We start from the raw sequence: 13,290 nt of genomic DNA on the forward strand, positions 1-13,290 counted from the left end.
CGGTGAGAAAACACTGTTGATCCTATCACCTATCCGTGGCTTATCTGCCCACCTCTTCACCCTTCTATACTTCCCCTGCCCTCAGCTGTCAGTCAGTTTCCATGCATGTGTGTGTGTTGTGGCAGAGTTGGTTAGGCACTGAACTTCTGATCCAGAGTTCAACGGTGATGACAGCACTTCAAAGCCCCATTTCATCATGGTGTCTGTGTCCCTGGGAAAGGCACTTTACTCCACTTTTCCTCGCTCCATCCACATGTGGATGGCCACCTGATTCAGGTTGGGGACGGTTAAAATGGCAAAAGCAGAGGACTGGGCCCCACCTTCCTATGCCAAGCCCTAAGACAGTGGATATGAATTCAGTGCCCTGATGGCATTAGAAAGCTATGGGTCCTTTAACTCTCTCTGGATGACGGAATGCGTCATAATTCCTACATAAAATGTATTCGCATTCGGACAATGGAATGGAATAGCATTTTCCAAAAATAAAAATCTATCATGCACTGTATACGTGATTTTGTGATTAGCCATCAGAGTACGCTATTCTGGGTCACTCCACAACTGAATGGTATGATTGGCCAGCCTGTAATGTGTAACCTGTCTTGCACACACGCTGACAAAGTCACAGACCGGTCGCCTGCTCGTGTGCCAGCCTGTTAGCAAAGTGGCATCTGAAGCGGGTTCTTCTCAAAATGTTGTGAAGCGAACAAGGCAGCGACGGCAATGTTTTAGTGTTGCTGAAGTGCTTGAAATGCTACAAACTGAAGAGTTGGACATTGAAGAGGTGGATGATGATGAAGAAGAAAGTGAATTAAGTGCAGAAAGTGAGCATGGCTATGGTGATTCGGGGTGAAAAATTGGCATTATTTTCTACATTATGGCAAAACTGTAAAAATAAGATGAGAAATTTGATTTTATATATATATATATATATATGTAGTAGCCCAACACATAATAAACCAGTTCTGAAAGTTTCATTTTCTTCCTTTGTTTTTTGTATTTTTTGGAATTTTTTTCCAATCCCTTAAAAATGGGCCGTCTGTGGGGAAAAGCAAGAGAGAAAACTTGCCGTCCCGAGTGAGTTAACCTTTTTAACATGTGCACCCACCAATGCCACGCTTCTTAACATGCAAATGTCAGGCGACAAGACTCGAAGATGAACAGGACTCACACAAGGCCTCTAGCCTCAAGTTCAACAACCAAATGAGACATCTAAAGCAATCAGAAGGCAGCTGAAAAGGTTAGCAGAGTTGATTATTTTGTACATAGCTAGCTCCATGAAAACTCTGTTCATCATCATTCCTCCAGATACTATTATAGTTCAGTTCCTAATGAAAGTAAATCTGAAACTTGAAGTTGATTTTGAATTTATAGACTGCCCAAGAATGATTTGTATAGTCTTTTTGATGTAATTTCAATGGATTTGTATTTTTCATTACTTTTTGTCATCATTTATAGGGGTTTTTTTTCCAGCTTTTTACATCATTTCAACCAACCTCGTGGCACTGTTTTGGTCTCAAACTGACCAGTTTTTAAGGAGTATTCAGCCTAAAATGGCCCTTCTGCAGTTAGCTGGGCTGTCAACAGCATGATCTGATTTGTACACAGTGTGGATTTATCTTTGTGTAGCACTTGTCTGATCCCTTGAAGCTGTCAAACTCTATCACACTGTTGTGACCTTGAACTCTGACCCCCGGCCTTGACTTTCAATAGGGTTACTGTTCCCATCATGACCGATCACTGAAGCATGTTTCATGAAGACTGGACATACAAGACCTTACCTCTATTGCACTTCGCACAACTTCATCCTGTCAGTATAAGCCATGTTGTGACCTATATATCTGACCTTGAATTTCAACAGACATCATACTGCCATTATTGACAGTCACAATATCAAGTTTGATGAAAACGACATGAGATATGAACTTATCAACCATTTTACTATTTTGCCAATAAACTCTAATAATGACCTATATCTTTGACCTCTTAACTGCTTATCGCAACATCATAAAAGCAATGGTGGAAAGTTCTTTTTCAAACCTGTTAACCTGCCAAAGTTAGTAATACTATCAATTGTGGCTGCTGAGATTATGCAAACATTGAATTTACCACTGACACACACAAGAAGGAAAGACTGGTTGGACAGCTCAAACTACACAAACCGTGATCTGTATACATCGAGATACCAGAACACTGATCCAAGTTCCAAAATATCTCAGGTGGTAAGATCAAGTGTGAACATACTCACTTTACTTGTAGTTCAGTGTCGCCACAGGGAGAGACAGACAGACAGAGACAGAGAGACAGAGAGAAAGATACTGTGTTTATGTGGCTTCTTTTTCTTTCAGACCATATAAATGTGTTTAAAACCATAATGTACGTGTCTGTATGTTGCATGGCCTTGAAAATGATGGAGCAGGCGAATTAGAATGAGACAGATGACCAGAAAACAAAAACAAACACAAAAAAAGAAAAAGGAAATGAAAAAAGAAAAGACAAAGCAAAACGAAAAGAACAAAAACAGAAAGAAAGGAGGAAAATGATGATGGTGGAAAAAAAAAGGGAAAAAAAGAAAGACTTCCAAGGATGTAAATAAGGATATCAGCAACAAAAAAGGGGAAATCAACTTTAACTCAAAGTGGAAGATCAGCACATTCACAAAATGATTGAATGACTGATGAAAATATCAGTGTGTGTGTGTGTGTGTGGTGTGTTTGTGTGTGTGTGTGTGTGTATGTTTCTGTGTGTGTGTGTGTGTGTGTGTGTGTGTGTGTGTGTGTGTGTGTGTGTGTGTGTGAGTGTGTGTGTCTGTTTGTATATGTGTGTTCTGCTAGTAGTCAAAATGACAAAGTTTTTAATTCATAATTATAATCATGAACAAACACAAACACACAGAAACACACACACACACACAGAGAAACACACACAAACACACACACACACACACACACACACGCACAACACACTACTCACGTATAGGACTGGGAGGCAGTGCGGCAAACGATGCGTCAAAGTTGACAGGCACCGCGTGACCCCCGTGACCCCCATGACCCCCACGCACGGGTGTGCCTGCTGCGATAGGCACCACCGGCACTGACTGGAACGGCACGGGGGACATCGCCCCAACCATCACCCCCCCAGACTGCGGAGGGGGAGGGGGAGGAGCTCCGGGCGCCGACATGGGAACGGGAACGCCAGCAGGGTAGTAAATCCTGGCACCCCTCCCTCCATCAGTCGACCCAGCAGGGACGAAGGCTCGTGACGGCTGGTAAGGCAAAGTCTGGGCTGGGCCCACAGGTACATAGGCCTGCGACCCATAGTTGTATACCCCCTGGGGTGGTGGTGGTTGTTGGGTAAGAGGCGCCCCCACCGCTGCTGTCGTCGGGTAACCGGGGTACCCGGCTGCAGGGGCGTACCCAGTTCCGGTCCCTGTTCCTGCAGTCATGCCAAGCCCCGGGTCGCTGTAGCTGTATTGGGTAGCGATGGGGTCAAAGGCCACCTGAGGGCCTGGAGCGTGTCCACTGGAGGGGAAGAAAGCCTGTGTGGCAGTGGCAGCAGGGGGGACAGCGATACCTCCGGCTGCAGCTGTGGCGGTGGGCGGGGCCTGTGTGGCATACACCGGCACCGGCATGGGGACCACCTGCACCGGTTGCTGGGCAACACCAATGCTCCCTTGTGTACCTCCTGCCACTGCACCGGTCTGAGCCCCTCGAGACGGGCCCTGCACTCCTGCCGTCTGCATGCCTTGGGATAGCGTCCCTTGACCAAAGCCGGACATTCCACCTCCTCCTCCTCCTACTCCTCCTCCTCCCATCCCTCCTCCGCCCACAGCAGATGGAGCCACTGTGGCTTGGGACGGGTGGCTGCTGAAGCCGATGCTCTCCGGGATGGCGAGCTGGGGCACCAGGGCCCCGCGGGAAGGGCTGGACGACAGGGGGTTGAACGGCTCCGGGCGGTGGACAGGTTCAAAGGCTGATGGCACGGAGGCCGTTCGACGGGAGCGGTCTGCCAGCAACCTGCTGCCTCTGTCAGCTGAAGAACCTGGTGGAAGACAGCAATAACATTATTATGAAGAAAGAAGAAGGAGGAGGAGGAGGAAGATGAGGAGGAGGAGAAAAAAGTAGAGAAGCTATAGAAGAAGAAGAAGAAGAAGGAGAATAATGATGATGATGATGATGATGATGATGATGTTATCATGGATACTTATATAGCAAGTATCTTCAGTCAGAGACCAAACTCTAAGTGCTTTATAACACAACAGGCTGCCTACCTGGGAGAAAGAGAAAAAATAATAAGATGACAAAGAAAAGTTCATACAGGCTACAGCACTGAATCTTGTGCAGAGACAAATCAAAGTGCTTTCACACCGGTCATTCACACACAAGCCTAAGACAGAGGGAAGAAAGACACAACTTAAATACATGTCAATCAAAAGATTAAGAAACTGAAGATCAGACAGAGGGGCAGGGGTGGGGAGGGAGCAGCTATATTGAAAAGAGACAGATTTTAGGGCCAGTCTAAAAAGAGCTGAGAACAGAGATACGACGAAGCAAAAGAGCTCTTTCCCAAGTGTAATGTCCTGAGACAGAGAAAGAGCGGTGGCCAACTGTGGAGCGTTTGAATTTGGTAATGCCAAAACAGGCGCATCAACATCATCATGGTCATCATCATTATCATCATCAACATTGCATAAAACTAAAACAGTGAGAGAGAAGAAATATAACCAACGTTTCTTTCACAAAATCAACAACTTTTTCCTTAAAGATGTCAACAACAACAACAACAACAACAAAAATCTAATTCACATGCAGGCATGAAAACATTAATGCTCAACTATGAACAATGCACACAGAAACACAAACATGGACAAAAGAGGCAAGGCCTTCAAGACACACATAATACACATTTTAATGCTTATGGAAAGTCCTGTACTTTTTCGTTTTAAGCATAAGTTTATTCTAATGTCAACATCCACAGATACATAATGCATTCATAGTCTTTAAGTATGTTTCTTTGATACAGTGAATTCATAGTTTTTGAGTATGTTTATTTGATACTGCATATGTCTGTTTGATATATACAAAATAATGTTTCTTAAATTGGGAGGGGCGTATCCACAGATATGTAACGTATTCATAGTTTTTTAGTGTGTTATTTAAACATCGTACATGTCTGATTGATATGTACAAAAATGATTCGTATTTATAGTTTTTTAGTGTGTTTTTTTTTGTGTGTGTTTTTTAAATAGGGGGCAGGGAGTTGGGAGTGTGGAGGGTGAGGGGGCAGGGGGGGAAGTTCCTACCTCTCTCAGAAGAGCGAGAGATCTGCTGGCCCGGAGTGGCCTGCCCCTGTCCCTTCCTGCCCATGGAGGAGCGTCCCCCTGTCGGAGTCTTCGACTCGCGCCGTTCATTGCCCATGTGACCCCCAAAGGTCGTGCGAGGGTCCGCCCCCAGCCCTGAACTCTGGAAAAAAAAAAAAAAAACGAGGAAGAAAGACGCTGGTGAAGCTGCTTGTCAAATGTGTTTGGTTCACGGATATGGATGGATGAGGATTCTTTCCTATTGATTAAACGCACATGTGTGCACACACACACACACACACACACACACACACACACACACATATATATAATCACACAAAGCATTCATAAGAAAAATATAGACTCTTATGTATGGATGGAAAATTGTTACCTTCCAAACAACACATATCAGGAATAATAAAAAATTTATATACATATTCTTTCTTGAGTTTATTCCTGTACTTTCCAACAATTCAGTAACCAACTAACTAACTCTTTATCCTTACTTACAAACAGATAATTACCTATAGATATTCTGACATTAGACAGTGTTTTAAAAGTCAGCTGGCTTCATGGTTAGTGAATCATGTCTGTTACTTTGCTTATTTCCCTCAGGATTTTCTTGCATATTCTGAATTTTTCTTTCCTGTCAGATATGTTGATACATACAGTTCAAGCATAATCCTATACACACAGCACACGCACTTTTTATTTCTCTCCTGCTAAAATCACTTTAGCAAACAGACGTCTAATTAACAGCCAACCAACTCACACACAGACACATGCGCACACGCGCGCACACACACACTCTCTCTCTCTCTCTCTCTCTCTCTCTCTCTCTTATTTCTCTCCATCTAAAATCACTTCAGTGAATAGATGTTTTTATAGCTGCCAACCAACAAACACATAGACACATGTGCACACAATCACACACACACACACACACACACACACACACACACACACACACGTGCGTGCGCGTGCTCACACTTGCATGGTACAATGACACACAAAAATTACCATTCAACATGCTCAGACTGATATTCAGACTTTTTCATTTCCAAGACAGAGATGTTAACTAATTGATAAATAAAACGACTAATGAATATTAAATGAATTTTACCCAACGCCCCTCACCCCCCACCCCACCCCCCTCCACACCCCGATGTGGTCTCACTGATGCCCAATGTTGGGAACCAAACCAAGTATCAAGCATATATGTGTCTCCAGATACAAGAGGGCATATATACTGCTATAATACAGAAAGTGCAATAACACATGCAAAAGTGTGAAGATTAACAAGAGAAACTGGCAGGTACACTTGAGTAGGTCAGACAATATGAAGAAAAGGTACATTTGGGGACTGTTTCTTTTGCAAAAGCTACATTTGGGGAGTGTTTCTTTTGCAAAAGCTACGTTTGTGGAGAGATTTTTTTTAGCAATGGGGACATTTGGTGAGTGTTTCTTTAACTAAAGCTACATTTGGGGGGTGTTTCTTTAGCTAAGGGCACAATTGGGGATTGTTTCTTTAGCTCAAGGTACATTTGGGACTTGTTTCTTTAGCTCAAGGTACATTTGGGAATTGTTTCTTTAGCTCAAGGTACATTTGGGGAATGTTTCTTTAGCTCAAGGTACATTAGGGAAGCGCTTCTTTAGCTAAGGGTACATTTGGGGAGTGTTACTTCAGCTGATGGTTCATCTGGGGAATGTTTCATTAGCTAATGGTAAATTCGGGGAGTGTTTTTGCTCAAGGTACATTTGGGGAAGTTTCTTTAGCTAAGGGTACATTTGGGGAGTGTTTTTGCTCAAGGTACATTTGGGAGTGTTTTTGCTCAAGGTACATTTGGGGAAGTTTCTTTAGCTAAGGGTACATTTGGGGAATGTTTTTGCTCAAGGTACATTTGGGGAAGTTTCTTTAGCTAAGGGTAAATTCGGGGAGTGTTTTTGCTCAAGGTACATTTGGGGAAGTTTCTTTAGCTAAGGGTAAATTCGGGGAGTGTTTTTGCTCAAGGTACATTTGGGGAAATTTCTTTAGCTAAGGGTACATTTGGGGAGTGTTTCTGCTCAAGGTACATTAGGGAAGTTTCTTTAGCTAAGGGTACATCTGGGGAGTGTTTTTGCTCAAGGTACATTAGGGAAGTTTCTTTAGCTAAGGGTAAATTCGGGGAGTGTTTTTGCTCAAGGTACATTTGGGGAAGTTTCTTTAGCTAAGGGTAAATTCGGGGAGTGTTTTTGCTCAAGGTACATTTGGGAATTGTTTCTTTAGCTAAGGGTACATTTGGGGAGTGTTTTTGCTCAAGGTACATTTGGGGAAGTTTCTTTAGCTAACGGTACATTTGGGGAGTGTTTTTGCTCAAGGTATATTTGGGGAAGTTTCTTTAGCTAAGGGTACATTTGGGGAGTATTTCTTTAGCTGATGGTACATTTGGGGAGCGTTCCTTTAACTTAAGGTACATTTGGGGAATGTTTGTTTAGCTCAAGGTACATTAGGGGAGTGCTTCTTTAGCCTAAGGTACATTAGGAGAGTGTTTCTTTAACTCAAGGTACATTTGGGGAATGCTTATTTAGCTCAAGTTGCATTAGGGGAGTGTTTCTTGAACTCAAGGTACACTTCAGGAATATTTCTTTAGCTAAAGGTACATTTTGGGAGTGTTTCTTTAGCAAAGAGTACATTAGGGAAGTGTTCCTTTAGCTAAAGTTACATTAGGGGAGTGTTTCTTTAGCACAGTATCTGTGGCAGTCATGCTGATTTCTCACCTATTCCAGTTCCATTTCTGTTTGTTTTTCTTTCTTTTCATGGACACAGAATCATTGAGAAACAGCACAGAAAGATCCAACCCTTTTTTGTCTTCCTCAAATACCGATGAATCAAGGGAGGAGACTGGCAGCAGTAAACGTACCAACATCGAAAAAAAGAGAGATAAAGGTTACACACTTGTTTGACCCAAACAATTTTTCATGACAGTAATGCCGTGGGTTCTTTCTCAATGCGTGCTGTGTGCGGAACCTCGGTTTAACATCTCATCCAGACTAGGTGCTCAGCATGATTTTTTCCAGTCAAAACTTGGGAGAAAGGGGGAAAGTGGGAATTAAACCCAGACCCACACAGATGCTCCGTTGGCAAATGAGTGTCTTAACCATTCTGCCACCTTCTTCCACAATCCTGCAACTCACTGTGTATGATGCCTTCATGCACGTAATGCAGGTAAACGATTCTTCCTGTTATGATACATGTGCCTGTGTTATGTAAATAATGAAGTCTATGAAGAAAAAAACAAACCCAAAATACTGTGCTAATTCACATTACACCAGTGAAGCTGTATGAGCAAGTGTTTTCATCAATTCAGGTGCCTGTGCAAAGAAAGCCATGGGCTCTGTACAAGTGACACTGGACTGAGTGCTAATTAACATACACCAGTGAAGCTGTATCAGCAAGTGTTCTCATCAATTCAAGTGCCTGTGCAAAGAAACCATTAAATGATGGGCTTTGTACAAGCAATACTGGACTGCTTATCTTTGTGCTTCTGTGCAAGCCTGTATCTGCATATAGGACATCACAAAACAAGGCTGTGCATAAAAAAAATATGCACAAACACACATACACCAAGATGCTACAAGATACCTTTATGTTAACCCTTTTCTTATTCTCCGTTCCACTTCCAGTCTGTTTACAGAAATAAAACCATCTCTGTTAATAGTGCACAGATTTGATTAACTTTATGCGCAAACAGTTTGTGACGCTAAGAGCAAACATCAACAGAAATGGGAAGGTTCCTGAATGTGACTGTGAGGGTTTGCTCTGTGTGTGTGTGTGTGTGTGTGTGTGTGTGTGCTTGTGCTTGTGCAGTGTGTGTGTGTATGTGCATGTTATGAGGGGGTTGTTAGGTGGGGGAAGTAACTGTATGCTTAAATGAATGATTTTTAAGTAACAATGAAATAAAGTTGAAGGCAAATAAATGCTTGCCAAAGCAGGTTTCAGAATTCAGAATCATGTGAACAATCTCAGTAACATCAATGTCTATGGACAGAGAATTTCCTGACATCAATGATTAATCATCAAATGTCTGACTTCTTTTTTTTTTCATTATTCAGCATGTGGAAATGTGTTACATGAAAACCTGTCATGAACTATCCCCAAAATCTCATTACTAGAAACTAACAGCATCTTTTTTTTTTCTATTTCTTTTTTCACCTCACATTTCTCTTCTCATCCACTTTTGAACAAACACATGTGACTCAATACCAAACTCTCTACAAAAACAGAATGACTGTAGACCTTTTTGAAAACAACCTTGCAAAGACACTGCAATCCAGCGAAACAGGAATGTAAAGTACAGTGCTAAAATCGTCAATTAGAGTAATGGTGTCACAACTGTTTGACCAATTATAACCCTCCCTCATAAAAAAACCAAAAAAAACGTTGTTATAGATTACTGAATGGTCAGTTGCAAACTGGAGTATTGAGGTAGTCATGATACAGAGGATAAAATAGTATTAGCATATGGGAGAAATTATCAGTCATGGCATTTTTTGTCATTGTGCAGAAGATGTTATCATAGACATGGGTTGTTAGTGGAAGTCGCACCATATCATAAACGTTTTATCACGAAAAGAAAAAGTTCTCTTATCAATTTCTTTCTGGTAAACAATTCTGACATGATACAAAACTCTTAAAAAGGATGAACTATCCCAATAACTACTATTAATAACAACTGATGGTATTGTTATTCCTATTTTTGTATGTCATCTTTATGTACAATCCTTCCAAATAACCCTTATGATCAAAATCATGTGCTATCCCTCCAAATAAACCTTATAATCAAGGTCATAAAGACCTGGGATAGGCTGCATAAGCCATCTTAGTGGCTTTGAGCTTGCTTAGAGTTGAGAATTTTCTTAGGTCTACAAGAATCAATGAATTCCAAGACAAATTTTTACCCCATTCAGCCCTGAGAGGTATACAGCTTCAGCAGGTGTGCATGCCATATCGATGTCGTCAAACAAAAAAGCAGAAAATATACTGTTTTTCTTCCAAATTACCTGTGGACACATCTGGAAATATTGCACAAGTTACTTCCCTTCCCTTGGGGCTTATGCATATGTAGGATCGTGAAAACCGTTTTAAGGAGACAAATTTTGACGACTGAGCAATGCTCAGGTGCAGGGGTCAACAAATTAACCCTGAGTAAACACAGCACTGCTGTAAGTGCTAGTTAAATGGGAAGTATATGCTGCATTGACTGGAAGTTGTGTACCTTGTGAATGGAGAGAGTAAAGCCTCTTTACTGTCTGATGTTCATTTGTTCTCCTGGCCTCAGTGGTTATTCACAGCACTGCTCAGGTCATTCACATGCAACCACTGCCCTGCTCGCATCTGCTCTATTTCTTTTTTCTACGCAAACCACTTTGGCTCACCTGTCCAGAACGAGACATGGAGGCGTTGGGCAGACCGTCGCCCGTCACCTGCCGCTGTTGCTGGGTGGAGGAGAGGGGGTGGCTGAGTGGTAAGCCTGTGGTAAAGCCGGAGGATCCGAGCCCACTACCTCCCACACCCGCCGAGCTCATGGGTCTGCGTGCGCCCTGGTGACAGACAGAGAGAGGGAAAGAGGAGAGAGTGCAGGGTTGCTTGACAGGTACGTTTCAGTGTTTAGAAGTGTTGACAGGTTCGCTTAACACATACATACCACACATGTACACACAATCACCACAACACACACACACACACAGAGTCACACACAATCACCACCACAACACACAAACACACACACACATGCACACAAACACACACAACACACAGACCCCCTCCACACCCCCTACCCTGCCACACACTCCTCCACCACCACCCCACCCTTGAAAATCCTGACCCACACAACACACTCTTCCAAGAATATCCCCCACCCCCACAACCCCCATCCCCGTAGAAGCACTTTGTGTTACTCCGTGGAAGTAATGCATATTTTGCCTTTCTTGTCAGCAAACATGTCAACAATATATCTCTCTCAGAGATGACAAAGTGTTCTTGAATCTTCTATCTCCTACACACCCCCACACCACCGTCACCCACACCAAAGCCTCCTCCTCTTCATGTATCTTGTATCACATGTGACAGGCACAACAGCCGAGTGGTTTAAGCGTTGGACTTTCAAGCTGAGGGTCTAGAGTTCGAATCTCGGCAACGGCGCCTGGTGGGCAGAGGGTGGAGATTTTTCCAGTCTCCCAGGTCAACATAATTATGTGCAGACCTGCGCGTGCTTGAACCCCCTTTCTGTGTATACGCAAGCAGAAGATCAAATATGCACGTTAAAGATCCTGAAATCCATGTCAGTGTTCAGTGGGTTATGGAAACAAAGAGCATAACCAGCATGCACACCCCCGAAAATGGAGTATGGCTGCCTACATGGCAGGGTAAAAATGGTCATACACGTAAAAGCCCACTCATGTACATACGAGTGAACGTGGGAGATGAAGCCCATGAACGAAGAGGAAACAAAAGTATCGCATACTCACCCCCACACCACCATCACCCACTCCCACACCCCCTCCCCCGACGCCGACGGAGGCGAGGAAGGGAGGGGGGAGGCCGGCCTGGGTGGCGAAGCTCTGGGAATTGGGCATGCCCTGCACGTAGGCCGACTGCATGGCCAGCGTCTCCTTCAGCCGATTCACCTCTTGACGGATGCGCCACAGCTCGTCGTCGAAGCCCGGACCCACTGTGTATATATACGGACGCATGTCTTAGTTATGTGTGATTATCAAACTGAATCATTTGTTTTTGGTAATATGTGCCTTCAAATCAAATCATGGTGCCTACAGCCCCGCTAACCACAAAGGCGACCTCAAAGCTATCACATCTGTATCAAGTCAAAGGTACAATAAGAAAACTACTCATAAGTCAAGCTTTTCACCGAAAAAGATTAAAATCATTCCAGATTTCAAAACATTCAAATCTGATTAAAAATGTTCACTTCTTTCAAGAACTCCATGGAGGGACATCATGAAACAAAATCTCCAGAGAATGTGCCTTGTAATGTCTGTGTCTAACGTCATGCAGATCCCAGCAGTCAAGGAGCATGTGTTTCAGTCATGTGTGCCTTGTACGCATTTGAATGCTTCTGTTCGTTATGTGTGATTATCAAACTGATTTTGGGGGGGGAGCAGTGGGGTGGGGGGGGGGTAAGGGGGTAATGTGTGCATTGTATGCATATGAATGCACATCTTAGTTTTGTGTGATTGTCAAACTGATTTTTTTTTGTAATGTGTGCACTGTATGCATAAGACTGCATGTTTAGTTATGTGTGATCATCAAATTGAATATTTTGGGGGGTAATGTGTGCAATATTAAGCAATGTAAGAACATTTTAAAACGTTTAAATGTCTGCAGAAAAATGTTGCCATAAATCTATTCTGGCATTTCTCAACAACAACAACAACAAAAAAGTTAAAAATGTTATGATACTCATCACCAGGTTCTCCAGTTCTATCATATTCTTTCATTGTGTGGGATTCCAAGGTTTTTTCCTCTCTGACTGGGCAGTCAGTTATTCAAAACATTCAAATGTCTTCCCAGTATTTTCAGGTGATATCTTAAAATAGTGTTCCATTCACACACACACACACACACACAACACGCACACACGCACACACACATCACATCATGCTCTTATTCTGATGAAATTCTGTCAACATTTATCAAAGCACACAGTTCCCTCCCCATATCCAATCCAATCAATACAGAGTGCACATCTACCAACTTTCCTTTGGAAGAAAAGAAAAGAAACAAGCAAACAAACCAAATGAACAGTGAATCACGAGTTACAGCCATGTTCATTCAGCCACTCACCACTCTCCTTCATTTCAATCTTTCAAAACTGCTCGGAAAACACATCTGTTTGAAAACGCCTGTCCACAGACCTTCCTTACCTTTTCAGTTATAAGCCATGCAAACTCTCTCTCTTTCATTGTGTGTGTGTGTGTGTGTGTGTGTGTGTGTGTGT

The 13,290-nt window shown here is 42.9% G+C and overlaps 1 protein-coding gene across 7 annotated transcripts in view; it reads right to left on the reverse strand.

Moving 5' to 3' along the window:
- The window catches only part of LOC143276269 (uncharacterized), a 143,041-nt gene that overhangs the window by 80,660 nt on the left and 49,091 nt on the right, over nucleotides 1–13,290 (reverse strand). For 6 of the 7 annotated variants that reach the window (XM_076580761.1, XM_076580766.1, XM_076580763.1 and 3 more), the window contains exons 23-27: nucleotides 11,804–12,006; nucleotides 10,712–10,876; nucleotides 8,919–8,960; nucleotides 5,300–5,459; nucleotides 2,971–4,038 (exon numbers count right to left, since the gene is read on the reverse strand). In XM_076580761.1, the coding sequence (XP_076436876.1) occupies nucleotides 2,971–4,038; nucleotides 5,300–5,459; nucleotides 8,919–8,960; nucleotides 10,712–10,876; nucleotides 11,804–12,006 (1,638 nt within the window). The remainder of the gene's footprint in view (nucleotides 1–2,970; nucleotides 4,039–5,299; nucleotides 5,460–8,918; nucleotides 8,961–10,711; nucleotides 10,877–11,803; nucleotides 12,007–13,290) is intronic. The other variant, XM_076580762.1, reaches the window with a different exon arrangement.

Source organism: Babylonia areolata, chromosome 31, assembly GCF_041734735.1.
Source record: "Babylonia areolata isolate BAREFJ2019XMU chromosome 31, ASM4173473v1, whole genome shotgun sequence".
Classification (NCBI taxonomy): Eukaryota; Metazoa; Mollusca; class Gastropoda; order Neogastropoda; family Buccinidae; genus Babylonia; species Babylonia areolata.